This window comes from Solanum pennellii, chromosome 9 (assembly GCF_001406875.1).
Source record: "Solanum pennellii chromosome 9, SPENNV200".
In the NCBI taxonomy this organism is placed as follows: Eukaryota; Viridiplantae; Streptophyta; class Magnoliopsida; order Solanales; family Solanaceae; genus Solanum; species Solanum pennellii.
Genome location: NC_028645.1, coordinates 67,645,006 through 67,670,835, shown reverse-complemented (window position 1 = coordinate 67,670,835; position 25,830 = coordinate 67,645,006). Strand labels below are relative to the sequence as shown.

General features: G+C 31.6%; 2 protein-coding genes and 1 pseudogene across 2 annotated transcripts; 2 read left to right on the top strand and 1 right to left on the bottom strand.

The window, feature by feature from the left end:
* Positions 1-2,696: 2,696 nt before the first annotated feature.
* LOC114074063 lies at positions 2,697-3,395 on the top strand (annotated as a pseudogene).
* Positions 3,396-10,478: 7,083 nt separating this feature from the next.
* Positions 10,479-15,223, top strand: LOC107031385 (probable LRR receptor-like serine/threonine-protein kinase At5g48740). The gene is made up of 16 exons (XM_015232733.2): positions 10,479-10,784; positions 11,088-11,625; positions 11,718-12,169; positions 12,260-12,377; positions 12,479-12,547; positions 12,629-12,697; positions 12,788-12,856; positions 12,954-13,025; positions 13,115-13,183; positions 13,269-13,504; positions 13,587-13,792; positions 13,873-13,999; positions 14,093-14,161; positions 14,416-14,605; positions 14,691-14,823; positions 14,918-15,223. The coding sequence occupies exons 1-16, from the start codon at positions 10,706-10,708 to the stop codon at positions 15,134-15,136; spliced, it is 2,715 nt and encodes a 904-aa protein (XP_015088219.1). The 5' UTR covers positions 10,479-10,705; the 3' UTR covers positions 15,137-15,223.
* Positions 15,073-20,656, bottom strand: LOC107031386. Its single transcript, XM_015232734.2, has 10 exons — positions 20,406-20,656; positions 18,363-18,704; positions 18,091-18,163; positions 17,490-17,602; positions 17,205-17,289; positions 17,022-17,094; positions 16,291-16,346; positions 15,735-15,800; positions 15,579-15,644; positions 15,073-15,498 (listed from the first exon to the last, which is right to left on the bottom strand). The coding sequence occupies exons 1-10, from the start codon at positions 20,549-20,551 to the stop codon at positions 15,418-15,420; spliced, it is 1,101 nt and encodes a 366-aa protein (XP_015088220.1). The 5' UTR covers positions 20,552-20,656; the 3' UTR covers positions 15,073-15,417.
* Between the last annotated feature and the right edge of the window lie 5,174 nt (positions 20,657-25,830).

Here is a 25,830-nt window from a genome sequence, read left to right as displayed (position 1 = left end):
AAAAATCTCATATATTCAAACCTCAAATTTATATATAAAACAACAAAAAATATAGGCTATGAAATACTACACAAATAAATAAGAGTATATCATCAATAGACAAAATAGTTGATAAGAATTACCAAAAATACTCAGAAAAAATCGTAAAGAGCATAACATGCATTCTTCTTTTGATTATACATTTCTCCCTGCTTCCTCAAATTAATTCTATTCTTCAGATAGGTCAATGTTAAATCAAATGACTGTTTTTCATGGATGACTTTTGAATAAATTTGAATCATCTGCCATCTTGATATGATTTGAATCCACAATCTTAGACCGATCATTGACAAGCAATATCGAGTAGACGAACCAAATTAAAAAACACTTTAATTTTTGTCCTTATTTAATTTCTTACTACTTATTAATCTTATCAACTTTGCACCAGTGATGTTCTTGTTCCTTGTCACGTTGATATGAAAATGTTCACCTATTTAAGAACTTTGTTCAATTTTGATTCACGGGCTTATGCTAAGCAATTCAGCTTCATAATCAATGCAAATTTTTGTAAGCCAAAACATGCAGGCTTGTAATTCACACAAAAAACTACATTTCACGCAACTTTTTGTCATTTTTGACACGTCACAACAACATATAATGTAGAATTTTTTCATTGAACATAAAATAATTCGAAATGTGTTTCAAATGTCCAAAGAAGCATCCTTAAATTCATTACACACGTAAACTGTCATTGTTGATCTTACAGAGATCTTAGCTGGAAACGATCCTAATTCATCTAACCACGTTGCTAGGCCATACAACTCACCTGAGATATCTCTTGCACAATTTGGCAAGGATAGAGAATCATCCTCTTCTCGACTAGTGTCTTTACTACTCTCCTCACTATCATTGTCTCCTTCACTACTCTCAACATTATAACTAGCATCAACACTATTATCCTAGTAGTTGTCAATCTCCACCATTGTTTCAGAAATTGAATCAGGGTACGATTCTTCGACAACAATTTTTTTTTACAAGTTTTCAGAACTTTTTCTATCTTTCCTTTCTTACTTCTGAGAGCAACAGGAGCAGATTGTTTAGTGTTTCCACCTCTAGTTTTAGCCATACTTTATAATTGACAAGCAAAAATATATTTATCGACAACTAGTTTATTAACATAACCAGAGTAAACCTCCAATAAAACATGCAAAATAAATAGCAAACAGAAATCAACAATGCAATTGACAGAAGCGTCACTCAATTGGTGAAATAAATGTATTTTTTTTAAAAAAAATAAACAATAAAATAGGGTTAAATATTTATATCCAAACAAAAAGGTCATTAGCGATCACAACTATTTATGGAATACGGCGAAGAAATTCATCCTAAACAAGAAAATGAAGAAAAACAGTCCGTAAAAAAGAATCGTTAAATCATTACACTACTATAATCTAATAAACAATCAAATACGGCTAAAATTTACCGAAAAATACCACTACAGAAAATTCAACTTACCAAAGATGAAAGCTTTGAACTTAGAGAAGAAGATTGAAATCAGATGACGATTTGAGAGGGGTTTAGGACGATGAAAAGTGAGAAAAGTTTGTGTAAGTTGATGGAAGAGAAGTGTATGGAAAAGAGTAGTGTATGATTACACTGGAAGAGAAGTGTATGGGGAAGATGAAAATGAAAAGCGGAACGTTGCACTTGGAGAAGAAGAAATGTCACCTCGATTTTCACAAATAAATGATATCTTTTCAGAATATAGTATTTTTAAAAATGTATTGGAACTATAATACATTTTTGTAACGTTATATCTTTCCTCCAAGTTTTAAAAACAATAAAGAAGCTCATGATCCCACATTTACAAATATACCTCAAGTTTTAATAAAAGTCAAAGAGACACATGGCCCCACAATTTTTCCTTTTTAAAAAGTTCAATTCTAAAAAATAAAACAGAAATAAATTAATGGATATAGAGTGAATTAGTTTTTAAAAGTATTCTCAATGCCAATTCTTCTCGAGTTACTTTGTGCCATTTTTTGAGGGATCTCAAAAACTGATAGTTTGTTGTCTTTCTTTTATTTATTTTTATTTCTTGAATAAGCAAGAATATAATTTTTTTTAATAACTTGAGGCAAATTTAGAAGAAACAGATTGATACCACTGGCAAGCTCCAACAGATCTTCTCCAACAATAATTTATATACCTTATTATCATTCATCGTTAATTGATCTTTTTTTCAGAGAGTTAGCCTTCAAACGTTTAAAGCATAATAATGAGGCGGAATGACCTGGTAGACCCTCGTACTTGTATCAGTTTGTATTTTGAACCCTTCTACTTACCCCTTTGTCATTTGGACCCTTAAACTAAATAAAACACAATATTTCAAACCCTTTTCTCATCATTTGTGTGTGCGTGTATTACACTCAAATTACACATGAAATTCCACGTCATTTTTAACGACACATCAGTATTATTATTATTTTTTAATGACACATCAGAAATTAAATATTTAAAATAAATATATATTTTAAAAAGGTGCAAATTTTTTCTCTCTCTCTATACTCATTTTCCATATTCCCACTTCATCTTCTTCCTCTCCACCCTTTACCCTTCCCCCCAAAAAGTAAAAATCACCACTTGCCCCTATTCATTTTCTTTTCTTCTCTTTTCTTATGGACAAAACACATATTCTTTTGTATACCGCCGACAACATGAAATTCCGATCATGAATTTCATCTTCCTCCTCCATCAATACCGTCGCCGACCAACCTGTTCCTCCGCCAAAAGGGGTATTTTCCAATGATGCCGGTAATTCTCTAAATCCCAGAAATGCCCATATCACTTTCCTTGCGATGCATAACAATCTGTTATATGCAGTTTCCTCAAATGAAATCAACATTTTCGAACTCATAAATTTCACACTTATCGATACTTTCAACAACAAAGACCCATCTTCTGGTTCTGCAAAATCTGTTACTTTCCTCGACGGTAAAATCTTCACTGCCCATCAGGATTGTAAAATTCGGGTGTGGAAACTATCACCAAATAAGCAGCATAAACTAATCGCAACTCTTTCTAGGTTAGCTATAAATGAGAATTTGATGTGCTCTATTTCGTGGAATCGCTGTTTGAAAATTTAGGGAGGTCCAAAATTACGATGTATTGAATCGATTAAAGCTCATGGTGATGCAATTAACGCTATTGTAGTAGGGAAGGACGTAACAATTTTTACAGATTCGGTTGATTAACGGATTTGGGTTTGGGGGAAACCATATACAGAGAAGAAAGGTAAAATTGGTTTAGTTGCGACGTTGGAGAAGCATAAATCGGTGATGAATGCATTGGCGTTAAGCTCCGATGAGTCTGTGTTATTTTCCGGCTTGAAGAAGGAGTGTTTGATTATTTTTTAAAAAAGTGGTGAGGGCAAGATGATAGATTCTTTTCTTTTTTTAATTTTTTTATTATATAATTTTAATAATTTAAAATTTAAAATTTAAAAAATGGTGCCCACTCAACTTAAATGCGTGTGGTCACACTCTCTCGCCAAGTCAGCTATTTTAATGTCACATAAGCATGGTCAATGGTCAGAGGGGTTTGAAATATTGTGTTTTATTTAGTTTAGGGGTCCAGATGACAAATGGGTAAGTAGAAGGGTTCAAAATACTGATACAAGTACAAGGGTACACCAGACCATTCCGCCTAATAATGAATTAATGATAACTTAAATATGACTTGTTACATACTAACCTTCTTTAATGTCCAATAAATAAATCTACATAACTCATGTTGATAAGTGTTATGAAAATATATAGAAAAAACACATAATTACTCATTAAAGTAAGATTTATTTTTAAAAAAAGACACTTATTTAAGAAGACACTTAAACTTTGTGAGTTTCTATATTACCCCATTATTCTTATTTATAATGGATTTATTATTCCATTATGTGCCTAGGTGAGCTAAGCCAATAAATAAAAAAGTAAATATTTATTTTAACAATTATTTAAGATTAGAAATATTGTTTTCTTTTCTTTACTTATATTTATTTAGTTGAACTTTTTTAATCATTCTCTTTCATCATCTTCTTCATCCAAATTCAAAAACTCAATTACCTTTTGTTTTTTTTTATCTTTTTTAATTTAGAAGAGTCATTTACTTCACTCGTTTTTGTCACTTTTTTTTCTTGTCTTCTTGCTTCTCGTTGTTCCTTTTCTTCTTTTATCTCCATTTTCAAAAATAAAAATATATGAACTCCATTATTAGATCGATTAGAGAGTATTAAGAAACTTCATTTTTATTTTTTGTTATGAATATAGAACTCCATTACCTTGCTTTAGTAACTTGAGAGCTAAATTCATTTTTATTAACTTGAACTCTATTACCTTGTTTTAGTAACTTAAGAGTTGAATTGATTTGATTGTATTTATGTACTTATAATTTTTCATTATTGTTTAATGTTAAAAAAAAATCTAGAGGGAGTTTTGTTGCATCACTATTGGAATATTGCTAGAAAGAAGATGGTAGCTTGAGGTGATTATTAATTTTTAATTTAATAGTGATTTTATCAATTTTAATTTAGATTTTGGTGTTTAGTGGCAGAAATAGTCATAACAGTGAAGCATCATAGACACTATGTCAAAGGCAGCTAGCTACTACATTAGAGGATTTATAGCAAAGAACAAAGGGTTTGAGTAATGAAGGCCGAAGAAGAAAGAGGAAAAAAATAAAATAAAGTGAAATAAATTAGAAAAAAAAACTGAAAATGAAACTAATTAAGAATTAAAAAAATTTAATACGTGACAGATAACAATTGGTGTGTGATTGCACTTTTTTTTCTTGCAATTGAGATTTGATGAAAAGTGAGATATTTATATTACTCTTAAATTGTTTAAAGTTTACTAGGACCCCGCAAAGCAGGTGTCTCTTTGAAAGCATGTCTTACTTTAATGGGGTAATTATGTATTTTCTCAATTATAAAATAAAAACAAAAAAGAGAAAAAAAGGGGCATCTCCAATCCTACACTCTATTTTACTCTCCAAATATAGAGTTCTCTATTTTTTCAGACAATCAACTCTAACTCAATTCTCTATTTTACACTCTAAAAAAAGTCTTTTTCTATCTCCTCAAGATTATATTATTATTTCTTTCTCATTCTTATTTTCTTATTTCATAATATATCATTTATTTCTTTTTTCCATTAATTACTTTGTATAATTCTCATGTCATACAAAATTCTATTTTTTCAATTTTTTTATTGAATAAAATTATATTTTAGTTTGAATTTTAAATACCATAAATTCCACGAAAATATTGTACGATATATAAATTAATGAACAGATTCAAATAAAAGTGAAATACGATTACATCAACACATACTTTTTGAAATTATTATGTTGCTCCCATAAATGCTCTATTAATGCATTACGGAGTTCAAAGTGAACATTTTTGTCCTTAATTTTATTATGTCTAGCTAAAAATTGTTCAAACCAAAGATTTTCATCTACCGCCATTTTTATCGTTGGAGTAAGAGCCTATACGACATCTTGAATTAGTGCATTAAGGTCACGTTAGTCCTCAATTATCACGTTGTGTAGTATAATATATGTAGTCATTATATCATGTAGCACTTTCTTTCTCCGAAAATGTGACGGTCTAGCAATAATTGCAAAACTCCGAATGCACATTCCACATCTTTTCGATATGATTCTTGTTCCATCGCAAATTAATTATTATGTTATGTATTATATTTTATCTTGCATTTAAATTATTATGTTATGTATTGCATTGTTATCTTGTATTTACATTAAATTTTTAATCTTACCATTTAAATTTTGTGTATTATTTATAATGAAAATTAATAATAAAATAAAATTTTACTATTGATGAAAATTATACAAAATATATTAATTTGAAATTAAAGTAGTATATATTAAATAATATATTTTTTAAAATATTACATTACATTTAAAAAGAATTATGAATATTAGATATTTAATTAATGAAACTAAATGTAAAATAATATGATAATTGAAAAGTAATGGAAATAATAATAAAACGGAAAAGCGTATAAAATATCCTTGAAGTATTGAAAATGGTACAAAATTACCCTTCATCCACCTATTGGCTCCAAAATGCCCTTTTCATCCACCTATTGACTCCAAAATACCCTTGTCATCCACCTTTGAGTTCAAAATTGACCACTTATTTAATGATTTTAAATTTAAACTATTTAAATATTTTTAAAATACTTGATGTTCAACTATTGGTTATAATTCAATTTATTTGTATTATTTATAAACCAACCCACTACCCACCCATTACTAACTAAACCCCACCCANCCAATTAATAATTCAATTATAATATCAAAATCGCCATAAACACTACTAAAATACGATGAAATTATAGATTATTGAAAAATGACATCCAAAATTATTCGAGTCCGAATTGAAGCCCCAATTAAATTTAGGTTGAGCCGCTTATTTAGGAGGACACTTTTAATAGAATTGTCTTTCAAGATTGAATTAGAAATTTATGATTAAAGGTAAAGAAGTATACATCCCGAATTAATTCATGCACTTTTTTAAAATATAATTTTATAAATATTTATGATTTGTTTTAAAACTTTTAATATATTATTTTGAAAAAAAGTTACCTATGAAGTAACATCACATAATTGAGAAGTAAGAATAATTAAGATGAACATAGTCAGACTTTTAAGTTTATCGGTAATTTTATTTAGACACTTGAATGTATGATTATTTAATTCTATAGATTTTTCGTCTCAAATTTTTTAAAACACTCAATTGGCAGTAGCTTTTCTATTGTTGCATTAATAATGTGAGTGATTTATTAATTTGGAGGGTTTAATTAGTAATGGATGGGTAGTGAATTGATTTATAAATTATAGTAATAAGTTAAATTATAACAAATAGTTGAGCGTCACGTATTTAAAAAAACTATTTAAATAGTTTAAATATAAAACCGTTAAATAAGTGGTCAATTTTGAACCAAAAGGTGGATGACAAGAGTATTTTGGACCTAATAGGTGGGTGGGAAGGGTATTTTGGAGCCAATAGGTGGATGAAGGGTAATTTTGTACCATTTTCAATACTTTGAGGGTATTTTAGACCCTTTTCTGATAATAAAATATTGAAAAAGTAAAATAGAGAGTACTATTCAACTCTTTAAATTTGAAGAATAGAGAGTTATTTGGAGGTGAGTTAGAGTGTCCATTCTCGATTTTACTCTCCAAATATAGAAAATGAAGAGTAAAATAGAGGTAGGTTGGAGAATGGAGATGGCCTTATTATTTCTCTTGAGCATGATTTTACAATGAAAAGAATTCACTATTTATAGAAAAAAATTGACTTGATATAAAGTTAGACTTCCTAAATATTCACGATATGTTTATAACACAATAAACATTTAAAATCAATTTCCAAACAAAATTAAAGAAGTAGTATTCTCAAGACTTTTTATTTTTAGATAAGTACTAAAATGTAAATTGATAAAAATAATTATTTATTTTTTCTTTTTAAATAGTATTATTTGTAAAGTGAATATGTACGTGTTCTTTCGGTAATTGACACTAACTCACTTCTTGAAAAAATTGACCAAACAAAAATTATTTTCGAACGCTAAGAACAATGATTTGATTTTCAAATTATTTTTCCAAATATAAATTGTAAAAACTCCGAAGCACTTTATTGGAAAAAAAAAAAAGAAATAAAAACTTTTAAAAATAAGTTGCTTTTTTGTTTGATCACGTGAGACAAAATTATAATACGAAATCATATGAGTTGAAATTAAAGTTTTATTTGGACGTATTATTTAATTTTTAAGTTAGTATTGTTGCTCATAAATATACTAATTCCATAAAATTTTGAAAGCTATCAAAATTTTCCAATATACACTATCTTACCAAGTAAATAAATGTATAAATACAATAAAACAAAGCTATTTTTTTAAAAAATAGAATATTTATTGATCAAACTTTAGTTCAATAAAAAAGAAAAATAACATGAATTATAGTGTATATTCGTTAATATAATTTCCTCACATAGAACGAACAATCCCTCGCATTGGAAGTGCATTTCTCAATATAAATGGTTTAGAACTTAGTAAAAAGTAATAAATATCAACTTAAAGTTTTGTTTACCATGAAGTAAATGATTGATAACTATAAAACAGTGATTTTTTAAAATACAAAATACATAACTTATAGGTAAATTTTTGTATTTAAAAGATGTGAAATCTATCCTGAAATTTTCAAATCAAGCTTTTTAGATTATTTGAGATTTCATCTCGTGATTTCAGAGATGTTATAGCACATTCAAACGCTCAAATTTCATCTCATAATATCAAATCCCGAAATAAAAGCATATGCCAAAAACATCTACATAAAGCTTCACCAAAAAGTCTCAAGCTTTAGTGGTGAGGAGAAACAACTTTATTGTGCTCTTTTTTTCCCCGCTGATTGTGCTGTAAATTAAATTAGCCGTTAAAATATTCATGGTCGATGGATAACCTATGATTAGCTTTATATAATTACCTTTATGTTTTTAAGTTCATTGAAATATATTGACTAATCTATGCTTATTAGTCCATGAGATTTTGATTTTCCTTGATGACGAAGACAACAAGATGGAGATTGATTTGAAAGCTAAGCTATTGAATATATAAATATAGAAAAAGCAAAAAGCCTAAAAACAATCATATAAGAGAATGCTGGAATTCTAAGCATGAAGTATCCTATGCATTATTGTTTGTGGTCATAAATAGGAAAAAAGTTGAAATAAAGTTGGGAGAAAAATGATTGAATAACAGTTCATTAATTCCCTAAATTGCAGCCAATAATGTTGGGGAAAAAAAACATAAGTTGATGCCGTATTCGTATAGAATTCTCCAAAGAAATATTATTTTTGAAAAATCTAATACGTACCTATTGGTACTTTTGAAATATCAAATTTAACATAGAAAAAAAATATACTTGCAATACTGGTTAAAAAATGATGTTATGGTAATTTTCAATAGTTAAAGGTAATATACTATACATACTACTTAATTATCTATGTCGAATATTTGCACCTAATTAAAGTAATTAAGTTCTAGAATCAATAAAGCTAAATCAAAATACACATCACTTGTCCATAGTTAAGTGCTAAAAAATGTATATCAAAAAATATGTATTTGACATTTATTTATTTGATATAAATATTTGTCGCAAGTTTTTACTGCAACTGATATTTTTTAACTTGAAAATTAACATTAAAGGAAATTACAATTAAATAAAAGTGAATTTAAATCTCTATGATACGTTAAGAGTATTTTTGACCAATGAGAATTTGGGGCAACGGTTATGATTGAGTATACTAAGAAGCAACAACTATCATGTATGGACTGCATGAAATTAGACACTTTCACGTATTGTCTCTCATTTTTCTTTGCATAATAATAAAAGACGTGCTTATCAATGGAGACAACAGCTATCATCATTAATCATTGGTCTCTAGTTTTTACTACTCATTTCCATGTGGTATCAACCACAACCTCCTATCATCATTAATCATTGATCTCTAGTTTTTACTACTCATTTCCATGTGGTATCAACCACAACCTCTCTTGTCTCTGCTTTGATATCATATTAAATTATTTTATTTAAAAATTTACTCTACTAGAAAGAACATATATTTTTTATTATGCAATTATATTCTCAACAATTCTGACCACTCTAGTAGTTGATCCTTGTAGAGTCACACCACCAACCGGTGCATGGACAATAACTTAAGTACGAATAATATAACGTGGTATCCAAATAAGGACAAATTTGATTTTAATACAATATACATAGAGGCGGAGCTAGGTGGAGGTCTATGAGTTCGGACAAACTCATCAGTTTTTCCGCAGATTCTATATTTGTATTAGAAAATTAAATAACTATATGTATAGTAACATGTGAAAACTCACCAACATGGGTTGTAGTACACTGGTGAGAGTGATTCACCCTTAACCAGAGTTCTCGTGTTAGAGCCCTGAATATGAAGAAAATCTTGTTGGGAGAGCCACCCCCGCATGGGCCCTACAATGCTCGATCCGGATTTAGTCGGAGCTCCAATGTGGGCTCCGAACACCGGGTGGCAAACAAAAAAAAAACATGTGAACCTCAAAAAAATTTGATTTTAGAACCCCAAACTCCTCACCTTGGTTCCACCTTTGCATATGGAAAATGTTCACATATGTTATTAAACTTTGAGAAAAAGAAGGTTTATGTTATTAATTAGTAGTTGGGGTACCATTATTTTTTAACTGTCAGATTTTGTGGTTTTGTGAAATCATTTTTCTATGTGGTCCCTTACTAGAGGTCCACACCACCATAATTAAGAAAAATATGTCCATCAAACTTTAAGAAAGATTGATCGATGTCATTCATTAATAATTGAGTTCAACTGTGATAACTCAAACACTAAACTAGCTCTTGAAGAAAGGATTTCCGAAATTCATTCCGTCTTTCCTTAGTCAATATGAGACTCTAACTGTCCCTATGATCATTTTCCCGTTAACACATTTTCAAAGACTATCAAAATCACATCTTCACCTTTACTCAACTCTGTCAACAAAGCAACAGAAAAAGAAAGTAGAAAAGGACTTCTTGTCTTCTCTTTTTTTCCTACTCACTTCCTCTCTTTTTTTCCTCCCCTGCAACTTCTTCCTCTGCTTCAATGGAGCTGCATTGGTGGTACTATTCTTGGTTCCTTCTATCTTCTATCTTCATCAAAGTTGCTTTTTGTGATCCTGAAGGTACGCTTCAGAGGCAGATACAAGATTTAAACTTACGAATTCAACCTTTAAACATTCTTATATTGTACTTCTAAAATTATGACTACAAAATGTACTATTCCATTTTATCTCTTGATTTTACTTCTTCAAACTCTTTTTTTCTCCCTTATGTAAATTTGAAATTATATTTACATGTATGTCTGTGTTCAACACATGTGAACTCATAAACTTTAAATCATGAATCTGCCATTGTCAGTATGCATTACATTGAAAGAAAATAGAAGGTTTTAAGATGATATGTTGCTTATGTTGTGAAATGTGCAGGATTCTTGAGCTTGTCTTGTGGTGGAAATACTACTTATGTTGATTCCTCCAACATTACATGGACACCAGATGGTGCCTATATCTCAGCTGGTAACATGACCACTGTTGATTTTCTAGAGGGTTCCTCTTCATCTACTCTCCCAATTAGGTTCTTTCCTGATTCGCCACGTAGAAAATGTTACAAGATTCCAGTGAAGAATGTGTCATCCCTTGTCCTTGTCAGGACACAGTTTGTCTATAAGAATTATGATGGACATAATAAGCCACCTGCATTCTCTGTTTCTCTTGGGAGGGCTATCACAACAAATGTCAATCTTACTCATACTGATCCATGGATCGAAGAGTTCATATGGCCAGTTGATAAAGACATTCTGTCTTTATGTTTTCACTCTCTTCAAGGTGGTGGATTTCCAGTCATTTCATCCCTTGAACTTAGGCCACTTCCTCAAGAAGCTTACAGCAATGCCTTGGGAGATTTTCCCGATAAGTTGCTGAGGAAATGTTATCGTATCAACTGTGGTTATAATTGGTCATTGAGGTCTGAACTAACTCTCACTTGTCAATGATGTTATGTATGACTTACCGCTTGTTTAGTCCTTAGTTTCTGTTGTTTTTTGTGCTATGTAAAAGGTATCCGATTGATCAGTATGATAGAATTTGGGATGCTGATGAGGATTTCAGCCCATTTCATGTGTCTTCTGGTTTTGATATTCAAGCCAATTTCAATGTGTCGGTTCTGAAAGAGGGCCCTCCTGTAGCTGTTCTTCAAACCGGAAGAGTTTTGGCACGGTGGAATGATATGACATATAAATTTCCTATTGATCACCAAGGAGATTACCATATTGTTCTCTACTTTGCTGGGATTCTGCCTGTCTCCCCTTCATTCGATGTATTGATAAATGAGGATATCGTTCAATCAAACTACACAGTTAATCGATGGGAAGTCAGTTGTCTGTTCTTTACAATGAAAGGAATCGAGAGCTTGAACATCACATTGAAGACTGTCCACTACTATCCATATATCAATGCTCTTGAGGTTTATGAGATCCTAGACATTCCCTTAGAAACTTCTTCAACAACAGGTTCTAATACAGTTTTATTGATTTTTCGACCTTTAAACGAGTCTGTTAGAACCAGTCAGTCCAACTTTTGACATTTTTTTATGCTTGCAGTTTCAGCCCTACAGGTTATTCAGCAGTCAACTGGTCTAGATCTTGATTGGGAAGATGATCCATGCTCTCCTAAATCATGGGAACACATAGAATGTGAAGCAAATCTCGTAACTTCATTGTATGTCAGTTGACCTGAGAACAACGTTTTCCTTTTCTTTTATTTCTCTTGGTCTTATTTTTGTTAAGAGCAGAACATAATAAAATTAAGACTTTATATAGGGAGTTTTTTGATGTAAACTTGAGGTCAATCAGCCCAACATTTGGTGACCTACTGGATCTCAAATCACTGTAAGATCAGTCTTAACAACTTACTTAAGAGCCACTGTTTGGCTATCTTGACTTACTTATTTGAGGTTCCACTTGTTGCAGGGATTTGCATAATACTTCACTTGCTGGAGAGATACAAAACATCGGCAGCCTGCAACATCTTAAGAAGCTGTAATACTTGATCTCGAGGAATTACCATGTTAAGTTAAAGTACTTGAGAGAGCATTGTCTAAAATAAGTTGTGTTCTCTCACCTTTGCAGGAACTTGAGCTTTAATCAACTTACAGCTTTTGGTTCAGAGTTAGAGGACTTGATAAACCTTCAAATTTTGTAAGCCTCACTGTTTGCATTTAGATAGTGACTTCCTTCATTCTTCCTAGCTAGTCCTGTTCAGCAAATTTTAAAATTAATGTGTTTACTGTTGAAGGGACTTGCATAACAATAGTTTTCAAGGAACAGTACCCGAAAGCGTTGGAGAACTGAAGGACCTCCACTTGCTGTGAGTGAGGAAAATATATCTGGCACTTTGAACTTCTTAAAGTACTTCACCTGATGAATTGTTCTAATTTACCCCTCTGCAACATTCAGGAACCTAGAAAACAACAAGCTGCAAGGTCCCCTGCCACAATCTTTGAACAGAGAGAGCTTACAAGTCCTGTATGAAATCCGAAAGTCTTTTTTGTTTTTTGTTTTTTGCTTCTCATGTCAGTTTCTCGGCTTATCGTTTCCCCCCTTTTTGCAGATCATCAGGAAATCTGTGTCTTTCCTTCACTATGTCTTTATGCAATGAATTCTCAAGAAATCCTACGATTGAGACGCCACAAGTCACTGTCTTTGCACCCACAAAGCACAAGCGCCATAATAGATTCATAGTTATAGTTGGTGCAGTTGGAGGAGCTGTGTTTGTTCTATTCGTTGTCTTTATATCAGTATTATTGTACATGAGGCGAAGAAAAAGTGGAGATACATATGCATCAAGTATGAAAAAAGTCAACTTTTCTTTAACATTTCAGGATATTGATCAATCTAGTTCTAAACATGCACTTTTTTCTAATTATAGGAACTGCAGCAGAAATGAAGAACTGGAATGCTGCAAAAGTATTTTCATACAAAGAGATCAAAGCTGCTACAAACAACTTCAAAGAGGTTATTGGCCGTGGTAGTTTCGGATCTGTTTATCTTGGGAAGCTTCCTGATGGTAAACAAGTTGCTGTTAAAGTTCGATTCGATAAAACTCAATTAGGTGCTGATTCTTTTATCAATGAGGTTCGTCACTATACCCATGCTAGTTCAGTTCCAGTCTACAAAGAAAAAAGAGATTTCAGAGCTCTCTTTGTTATCTGTAGGTATCCCTTCTATCACAAATCAGTCATCCAAGTCTTGTTTCGTTGGAAGGATTCTGCCATGAATCAAAGCAACAAATTCTAGTTTATGAGTATTTACCTGGAGGATCACTGGCTGATAACCTTTATGGTACGTCACACATGATCTTACCCATATTCACACTTAAAATCCATCATCCTCTTCTTTCACGTATTGTTTTCTAACTCTTAATAACTGCCTCAGGAGCAATGAGCAAGAAATTGACACTAAGCTGGGTGCGCAGACTGAAAATTGCAGTTGATGCTGCAAAAGGTATGTGTAAAGAGAGACATTATCATTACTCTAACTCATGTTCAATTGGAGTTCTACCATGGACAACAAATCTTTTCTGTCCAACATCGGTTGCCTATGTTTTTTTCGAGTTAATTCCTAGGTTGTTCAACTTATGGAATATCCTACTAAAGTCATTTTTGTGGATTCTGTTTCCTCCCAGATACTTGAAAGTTTTATGATGTAGCATTAAGTTTAAGATAGTTTTTAATGTTTTGATTATATAACTTGTTAAGGTTTGGATTACTTGCACAATGGAAGTGAGCCAAGAATCATACACCGTGATGTGAAGAGCAGCAATATACTTCTGGATGCAGACATTAATGCTAAGGTATCTGATTTTGGCCTTTCTAAGCAAGTAACTCAATCAGATGCAACTCATGTTAGCACTGTTGTCAAAGGCACTGCTGGCTATCTTGACCCCGAGTAAGCTTCAAGTCACTCATCATCCAGTTTAATATTTGGTCCTTCCTATCCTAATTCTTAAACCTCTCTTACTACTTGTCCTCAGATACTATTCCACTCGACAGCTCACAGAAAAGAGTGACATATACAGTTTTGGAGTCGTTCTTCTTGAGCTTATTTGTGGCCGAGAACCACTTAGCCATTCAGGGTCTCCAGATTCCTTCAATTTAGTTCTATGGGTAAAAAACAAGTCTTATAATGTTTTACACAGCAAAGCACTTAATTGACTTCCAATAATCCTCATATGTTGTAAACTAATTTTGAAAATTTCAGGCAAAGCCGTACTTGCAGGCTGGTGCATTTGAGATAGTAGATGAGAGCATAAAAGGAACATTTGACACAGAAAGCATGAGAAGGGCGGCTTTAATCGCCTCAAGGTCAGTGGAGAGGGATGCATTGCGAAGGCCGAGTATTGCAGAAGTATTAGCTGAGCTCAAAGATGCATACAGCATTCAACTTTCCTATTTAGCATCTGAAGGACTAGCCAATTGATAAATTAGACCTTCACTACTGCAGATTACAATTTGCAAATATAAGGTTTCTCTATTTGAATTAAATGTTAATGTAACTTTATGACAACTTCTAAATTTGAGTCGGGAATATTTTAAATTATTGATATATATCACATATAAAGGTCTCCTTTCCCCTTGGAAGATAGGGGAAGTCATGGATGATTGTTAACAAATAATAACAATGTCCATCCAGGCTTGCATCAGTGCCCGCCTCTACATTCTTTACGACTTGTGAACCAATCATAAAAGTAATGAGTTGGCCTAACCAGAAAACTGGCGCCGTAGATATAGGAATAATGCTGTAGAAGCAGCCACTGCATAGGGGAATACAGTCCAGATTCCCTGCACATTTCATAGGAACCATAATTGGATTCTTTGGTAATAAATGCAAAATTGGACAGAGAAAAAGAATAATGTTGTACCACTACAGTAGCAACTGTTGCAACGGCAAATACTGGACGCTCTCTTAGTAAAAATCCAATTGTCAACTGCATTTTGGAGTAAATGAAAAGGAGTTAATGCATGAAAACCAGGTAAACTTAAAACTGGTAATCTGTTTCAAACACAAGACTAGTAACCTGAATTGGAAGAGTTATCAAACCACCACAACAGACACCAGCAAAGAAACAATCTGGTGATATATCCTGCAATATTTATGAGCAGAGAAATGATTGAAACAGTTATAAATATCTGTTTACCACGGAAGAATGCATGGAGTTGCTAACAATTTCTACATGGGGTAATAGCTACAACATAACACCATCATAAGATTTATGCATATAGACATAAGGAAATTGATTGCATTGCATTCTCAGTGATTGAATTTCTAGTCTGAGTAGGCTCAGAAATAGCAAAAGGAAAGTTGTAACTGAGGGTCGCTGGGTCTGTCCATCTTCTGTTCATACAGGACTTTTACACTAAATATATCAATCATTTCTACGATGAAATGAAATCATCAAAACTTCTAAGCATTGTATCATCCCTACATATCTGACACCTTTTGTTCTCTAGGTAATAGTATCATGCCTCAAAACTTGTAGTACCCAAAAAAGGGAACAAGAAAGTAGCAGAAGACGGTTAAGCTGATCTAACCCTCAGCATGTTAAGAAGGAAAACGGGAAAAGAATCACTCACCAGAGTCCCTGCAAGGAAAGCAGTGGGATTTCTTACTCCAAGAGAAAACCGTTCCACTGCATCAGCATACGAAAATCCACCAGTAAGCAATTATCAAGGTCCAGGAACAAGAAGATCATATTAGTTAGAACAAGTATTTTCCAGAAATATGATAGCTCAACAAGAAACATCAGTTGTTTTAGAATGTGAAGAGAAGTTCAGAGCTTTAGGCATACGGACATAAGGATTAAGACCAGAAGTCCAGAACTATGCAAACACTTGTGACAGCGGATAAATTTTGAGGTAGATCACTAATTTCAGTCTGATATTTCCAGGAAATAGAGAATCTTCACAAATAATTAAATCGTACTCCTCGTGTACCAACATACATATGTGATCATACTGATACTACATTATGATCATAGTAATAAGTGTACACGTATTCAATGGGTAATAAACCATGAGGTTTCAGGTTCAAATCCCAAAGAAACCAAACACACTAGGTGATTGCTCCCCATCTGTCCAGGCCCTGGTGGACAGAGTTACCCAGTACTTGTGCTGGTGAGTGGTGGGAGGTAGCAGATACCCGTGGAATTTAGTCAAGGTTCATGCAAGCTACCTCAAACACCACAGTTATGTAAAAAAGAAAGAAAAGTGCGAGCATATTAGTGGAAGCAAGGGTTCACAATGAATAAAGGTTTCCACAATGCAAGAGACATTGGATTAAATTCAGCATCTTTGTTGCAACTCACCAAAACCAATGAGATTCCCATGTTTTTGTACAGCGTTTGTAATATCTTTTGCCTTCTGATTTCCGATCCCTAACTACAACCAAATTGACTCTGAATTTCCAAAATCAAGTTCATATACTTTTTAAGTAAGGCAAGGAGGCTGAATATTTTAACACGAATAATATGCTGGTAGCCAAAACAAACCTTTGAGCAAACATCATCGGATGCACCAGATTGCTTAAAAAGCTTCCCAAGGTAAAAGGGTATCATATCGCTGATGCAAACGCCCCTGAATATTCAGGATCCACAACAATATTAGCATTTTGGAAATCACTGTTTCTACATAATCAATTTCTACTGGCATTGAAGGTGCATAAAATCTTTTAATACAATAGAAGAAAAAGAAGGTTGTGTGTACTGCAGAATCATGAAAGGTTGGTCTGCACATGCATTCATCGAAATTACTCAGAGGACACAGTTTTAACTAACCAGTACACCCAGAGAATAGTGGATGTTATATATGGAGAATTCCTGGAAAAGGAGTTCACTAGTGATTGCCACGTCCCATCTAGAACAAGCATCCGTGCTATAGAGATTCCAACCTACACCATTCGTCAATGAATTTGACTATAATAGTGAACATCATGAAGAAGGATAACAAGCCATTCTAGTGCCTATTCAAATGAATATAATAGTGAACATCATGAATAAGGATAACAAGCCAACTTAGTGCCTATTAAAATCACTATAATAGTGAACATAATGAAGAAGGATAACAAGCCAACTTAGTGCCTATTCATAGACACTAAATAACAGCATAGTTCTAGCTTTTAACTGTTTTTTAGGCAGGGTTCTAGCTTTTTAACTTAATAAACTTTTGAAGCTTCTTTACAACTCTTTTCTCCAGTTGGCCTCTCACTTTTTCCTCACATCACTAAAGAAAAACTCTGAAGTCGCTAATTTTAAAAGCAATGTCAAATCAAAAGAAAAATAATTGCAGGAAAACTATACTATCTGTAACGTGGCCATGAATCAGAAGACTTGTCAGCAAGGAAGTTCATGAACAGAAGTACCAGCATAGGAGACGGACCCATATATTCAAAGCCTCCTCACTGATAAAAAGTCCAAAACCAGCTGCCATCAGAAGCCAAAAGTAGATCCATCTGAAGAATGAGTAGTACAAGGGCTTAATATCACATCCGCGAACGCTAATAGATAAGAGATCCAGGATATCAATTATATTAAGCATCTATCATAGTAGTCGAATAAAGTATAATAAACATAAGGTTGATCTTGTTTTCTTCTTATATCATGGTGAAAACCCTGATGAATGAAAAGTCGCAAGGATAATTAGTTGCTTACCCTGGAGCATATTCTGGCAGCATGACTCTATAGCCAAAAGCTTTGAAAGAAAAACCAGGAGCAGGTGTAGAAATTGTGGAAGATGATGATCCATCAACCAGAAATTGAATTCCAAAATTTGATCCTTGATTAGGCTGCTTAAGGCCTATAGACAGAAATGTAATAGTAGCAGCTATACCTAATGCAATTGCCAGTTTTGCCAAAAATGAACTTCCTGTGCGAACAGTTTTATCTTCCAGACTACCAGTTAATTCATCAGAAGCCTTGTGCACTATCTCCTCAGCATCCTCCGAATGTCCGGCTTCATAATTTTTAGCACTCACAAGCTGAAATTTTTTGATCCTACACTTTGAATAGAGAATTTGCCATCACTTATATAAGGCCCCTTACAGTGTATAGATAAGCTCGGTACACTGAATGTGTTCATTAGCTGTTTAAGGAGAGACCTCTTGAATTTCTAGGTGATACATAAATAAGAATATAATCAAATTACAAATAGCATTAGAGAAAACATCTCCATGTACATTCAATTCACAAAATGTACAGGCATTTATGATGTTGTATACATTAGCACTAAGTTGGAAGCGAACATAAAAGGGGCTTACAATTCTAGTCTAAGAGTTTAAAGAGTATATATCAACTGCCCCTAGGACTTCAGTCAAGTGGTAAGTGCAGCATGTAACGTGTAGGTTAGGCGCACATCACAGGTTTGACCTGCCGCATACAAAAGTCTGATGATTAAGTGGAAAAGGATAAAGGGAGGACTCTTTAGTTATCCAACGAATTTCAAACCGTGTTCCCCTCAAGGATCTCTCGGTTATTAAAAAAAGTAGTACAGATCTGCCTTCTTTCATCAGATCTGCCACTGCTTTTTAGCATAGGTTTATTTTACATAGCCATGGATGTTTTCAACATCTTTATGTTGGTGAACAAAGACGTGGGGACATTTCTATGATTTTACATAGCCTCGAGGTAGTGGTAAGGTCTGCGTATATTCTACCCTCCCCAGACCTCACTTGTGAGATTTCACTGAGTATGTTGTCATTGTTGTTGGTTCCATGCTACTAAATTAGTGATGTCCAATATGACAAAAAAAAAATTGCACCGCATATTACAAATATAGATTTTAGAGACATCCAAGCAACCACCTACCCTACCTTACCTTCCCTCCCTTTGGAGTGATGACCAAAAAAATCAAATAACAGTTCATCAAATCCAAATTAGTAGGGTTCCATCCAGAATTTCCGAACTAACAGCAACATAGCCAGTATAGTCCCACAAGTGTATCTAAGGAGGATTGGTTGTACGAAGACCTTATCCCTATCTTTCTAGAGTAGAGAGGTTGTCTCTGAGACCCTTGACTCATGAAAATTGTTTTTCAGAACAGGTTCCAAAGAAATGCAAATAAAAAACACTACTTCCTTTTCCCAATTTATGCAAAACCTTTTTGACTTATAGTACTTTCTACCTAGTTTCCAATATATAAATTGATTCAAAAAATTTGAAGATCCCTGGCCCGAATTCAGGCTCAAAATTAAATTATTTGACTCTCGATATCTTGAATCGTGACACATAAATTGAGAAAAAAGAGTATGATGAAAATACAGGATATAGTACAAGTAATGCCTAGACTATAACCGAAATCTCAGACACACACCTCAACTAAACTAACTAAACTAAGGTCCTATTACACCTGAACTCGTTCATTTTTTGTAATTTTATACACAAAAAAAAGGGTTCGAGATAATAAAACCTTACTTTAGTTAAGGTTGTATTTCTTAAATTTCTATCGCAGATTAGGAGATAGTTGTCCCTCAAAATATTGAATAGAGAAAAGTACTCATAGTAAAGATAAACGATAAACAAATTAATGAAACAACAAGTAAACTTCAAAAGACTGAATGCATCCATTTGTATCTATTCCGCTCTGTTAAGGCATTTAGTATTCAATATCATCATATTTAAACCATACTTACACATACAGCAACCATTCTCCTCTATAGGAAGTTAGAAATTGAGTATATTTTGAACTTACAGCAATACCTAGAGTATGAGGAGTAATTGTACTGCCGGAGTTTCCAGTGTCTCCGAGTAAAACGGGCGAGGTGATTAAATTGTGGTAGAGCTGCAGATTGAGATGAAGATAATGAAAGAGAAAGCAATATTTGATTATTACATAAAGTCACCATTATCTCTTCTCTTGTGTAGCGGGTTGTGATTGTGGTGGTAGTTGTTTGTTTACCGGGCGGGAATACTGTTATTCTTTAGTAAGGAGTATATGCTCTTCGGGATGCGAAAATCTTCAAGTCCTGACAAATTGACACGTGTTAGATCTGATTAGATGTTTATGGACCCAATGAATTGATAGTCTCATATGCGTTTGAGATACTCTAAATCACCAATCTCCACTCTTCTGGGAAAAACCAATTTAGATGGTCCACACCACACTAAGGTCTACACTTGCCGATAGCATTGTTTAAAATCGAATCGAAATTGATAAGTTAAATTAATAAAAAAGTTATTGATTTATAGTAATTGGATTATTAGTTTAGCGATTTTGATAACGATTTGACTTTTTTATTATCGAATTATCGATTCTTAATGGTTTGAAGTTTTTTCTTAATAGGTTAATCGGTAACCCGATAGTAAATTAAATAATTATATTTATACCATTTTGTATAATAAGTCATCGACTTAGAGTTTAATTTCCTACTTTTATTTTTTGTTGTCTCAGACACTTGGTTATTTAACAATGTAAAAATGTTCACTTTTGAGCAAGATGTAACTTGTGATCTCAAGTGCATGGTTTATTTGGTTTATCACCTTGTTTCTAAGTGATTTTCAATGTTTTTTTGTGTCAAATCTTAACGGTTAAATCGATAACCGAACCGATAACGATCAAAAACCGATAAACCAATAACGGATAAGCCAATATGTTAAAGGTTCTATAACAATTTAGCATCTCTACAAACCGATAACCAATAAGTCAACCCAATAAACTTCAAAATCGAACTGAACCGACCGATACACATGACTACTTGCCAAGGTCTAAAAAGTAGGCAAAATAGTCTGATGAATCATTATATTTGTATGTGTTTGTATTTTAAATTCTTCTATTTAGTATTTTGTCAACTAAATTTTTAAACTTGTTAATACACTATATTTTAAACTATTTTCTGATAAGATGTTTGTGTGTAATCCAAGCTCTTATATATGTCAGAAATTTTAAAAAAAATATTTAACTTTTGTAAATATGAGAATTTTTTAAATAATCACGTTCTTCAATCTTCATACATGTTTACAATTTGAGCATCAGTTCATGTCAAATCGATGAAATTCTTTATTATTTGACTTGAATTTTCAACTTCTAGCTAGTTCACTAACACAAATCCAACGAGCCACAATCACGAATTTTAAAATTTTAAAAATTAATAAAACTCATTTGTTGTTCTTCAAGCTTGAAAATTTTAACTTTTTCAATATTCATCATTACTCTTTAGATTAATGCATATCATACCTTCTCTTTGAATCAAACTAACACAAACAACGATATCAACTTTTGAAATAAAAAAGAACAAGAAATTGAAAAAAATCGAGTTTGAAAAAAGAAATTAATGGCGGAATTTTTATTTGTTGCAAAGAGGAGAGTGGATTGAAGAAGAAAAAGAAAGTGTATGACGGGTTATTTTGAAGAAAAGAAAAGAATAGATATGGTGGGTGATCTTGTTGAAGAAGAAAAGAAGAAAACTTAGGGTTCGGGATGGGAAGAGTGTTGTAGAAGAAGAGAAATTGGAGTGGGGCGGGCGGGAGTGGGTAAATGAAGAAATAAGTTTTTTTTTGTAAAAAATTTATTTTTAAATAAAATATAATGTATTTACGCGCTTCAAAGCGAGTATAGTCACACATTTTTCCGATTCAACAATATTTATGCCATATAGATCCATGGTCAGAGGGGTTTCAAAAATCATGTTTTAATAAGTTTAATAATCTAGTTGATAAAGTATAGAGTAAAAAAGTTCAGAATACAAATTCATACAAGTATAAGAGTTTATGATACCATTTCTTCAAAATTTTATGTTGGTATTACTTTTTAATAAAAAATATGTGGATCCTACTTTTTTATTTGCATTGTTATTTCTTTCTCCTACCTTACTTACTTTTTGAATGACTAGTTTCTGAGGACGTGCTTCGCACGTGTGTTTCATGTAAATATTTATAGATACGTTAGAATGACTAAAATCTCATGGAAATATATATATAATTATAATGAATAATAAAATGTATCAATTACAAAATTCAAAGACTTACGGCAGTAAAACATTCATAGAAAACTAAATTAAGAAGTCTAAAAGAGTGAAAAAAAGACAAAAAGAAATAGAATATTTAAGTAAAAATACAATATAGACATTATTCTTATAAGATTGATGTATATAGATGAAAATATAAGTACAAAATTAGTACATAACTCTCTGAGTTTTTATCGACTCCTTTCATATCCTATCAAAATTCAAGAGTCTTCATCATCTGTTTTTACTATAGAATAAAAATAATAGCCTAATAATCTTCATAGGGGTTTCATGAGATAAAGAAGTTGAATTTATATAAATAGAATAGAAGGAATATCAAAAGATATCTTAAAGTTTTAGTTTAAATGTTTGGAGGTTATGAATATGAAAAGATGAGAGTTATGAATATTAAGAGTATAAAAGTTAAATAAGTAATTAGAAAATAATAATAAATAAATGAAGAATATGAAAAAAAAATTAAAGTTAGCAAACCATGTAAAAAGAACAACTAAAGTTCTTATCATGTAATTAAGCATTAATGAATTAAATTTGTGAAGCTAGAGTCATTCATTAATAATAATCAAGAGGACACTATCAATGTGCGTCTCCATTTTGTAGATTTGCACCCTTTAAATTATTAAATTTCGTTATTTATTATAAAGGATAATACTTTATCCACATCAATTATATTATTCATGAGAGGGGTTAAGGAAAAAGTTATAAGAAGATGGAAAGAAAAGAAATTTAGGTAAAGATTTAAAAAAAAAATTATAACTATTATATACATATAGATTATAGATGATAAATATTAATAAATTAGATATTTAATTAGAAATTAATCTTAGGAAGTCTAAAAGTCATTAATACTTAATTAAATTTATACAATCAAATATTTAAATATTTTATAATAATTTAATTTGTAGAAACGGTAAAACCGTAATTCAACTTTCAACTTTTTTGTTCATGCTTTTAGTAATATATGATATGTGGAGTTTTTCTCTCTCATACATTGTTTCTCATACTTCTTTTTCTCAATTTCTTCTCTTTTAACTTTTTTTTTCCTTTCTAATTCTTTGTTGATTTAGATTAGTGTTTTTCAATCATGAATTTAATTTACTCAATTCTTCTTATATTATGTATCTTTCTTTATTAGATAATTGGCTTGTAGATTTATTTATTTTTTTAAGAAAAAAAACATCAAGAATATGTAAAGGAAAAATCTGGGTGAAAATTATAAAGTGAATACTGAAATTTTAGCCTACGAGATGAACGCCTAGATAGTCAATTAACTAAGCTATGAAAATTTTCATACATATATATATGGCGGCGGATTGATTAGTTTTTTCACTTATCCAACCAACCGAATCAATAAATTAAGTTTTTCGATTTTCTCAATCTTTTAAAAAGTTAGATTACGTTTTACACTAAAATTAATTTCATTTTTACAAAATATGATGTAAACGAAAAACTTTCATACAATTATATCTAATTCAATTTATAAAATGGATAAGGGTTTAAAATACCCTCGAAGTATTGAAAATGATACAAAATTACCCTCCATCAACCTATTGGCTCCAAAATGTCCTTCTCATCCACCTATTGGCTCCAAAATACCCTTGTCATCCACCTTTGAGTTCAAAATTGACCACTTATTTAATTGTTTTAAAATTAAATTGTTTAAATATTTTTTAGAATACTTGGCGTTCAATTATTGGTTATAATTTAATTAATTAATATAATTTATAAATCAACCCACTACCCAATCATTACTAACTAAACACCACCTAATTAATAAACCAATTATAATATCAAAATCGCCATAAACAATACTAAAACAGGACAAAATTATAGATTCCTGAAAATGACATCCAAAACTATTCGAGTCAGAATCATAGCCCCAATTAAATTTAGGTTGAGTCGCTTATTTAGGAGGAAACTTTCAATAGGATTCTCTTTCAAGCTTTAATTAGAAATTTATGATCACTTTCAATAGGATTCTCTTTCAAGCTTTAATTACAAATTTATGATTAAAGGTAAAGAAGTAACACATCCGAATTAATTCATGCACTTTTTTAAATAAAATTTTATAAATATTTATGATTTATTTTAAAACCTTTAATACATTATTTTGAAAAAAAAAGTTATCTATGAAGTAACATCACACAATTGAGAGAAAAGAATAATGTTGATGAACATAGTCAGAGTTTTATGTTTATCGCTAATTTTTATTTAGACACTTGAAGTCTTGAATGTATGATAATTACTTCTATAGATATTTTCGCTTCAAAATTTTAAGTACACTCATTGCCAGTAGCTTTCCTGTTGTTGCATTAGCAATGTGATAGGTTTAATAATTTGGAGGGATTTAATTAGTCACGGATGGGTAGTGGATTGATTTATAAATTATACTAATAAGTTAAATTATAACAAATAGTTAAACGTCACGTATTTTAAAAAAATTTAAATAGTTTAAATTTAAAACCCTTAAATAAGTGGTCAATTTTGAACTCAAAGGTGGATGACAAGGGTATTTTGGAGCCAATAGGTGGGTGGGAAGGATATTTTGGAGCCAATAAGCGGATGGAGGGTAATTTCATACTATTTCCAATACTTCGAGCGCATTTTAGGCCCTTTTTTATTTATTAACAAAGGAAAAAAATATTTTGTATATACAAATATTTATCATATAATATATTTTTTTTGTTCTTTTTTTGCGCATTATCGTTCATATTTTTGTATAAATATATTTGTTTACCAACAAGGGTTCTGATGGAGTGGTAAATATTGCTTCATCCTTAACCAAGAGGTCTCACGTTTGAGCCTCTGTAGGTATGGAGTCACCTTTGTTAGTGAGAGCTTTATCCCTCCCCTCCTCCAATGTGAGACTTTCCAACACGAATTCAAATTTAGTCGGGCTCTAATGTGGATATCAAACACTGTCTGCGCGCATGCGTGTGTTGAATAAAATAATTGTACAAAATAGTGTAGGTATTTACACCATATGTCATAAAAAATCAAATACACTTTATTATAATATGATTCAAATCAAACAAAAAATGGAGAAAATAAAAAAATATATTAAAAATATTATTTTGTGTGGTTTATTAATATACAAATTGATAAAATAGTTCAATTTAATAAGTGAAAAAAATGATCAATCAGACTTGAATACTTATACCAAA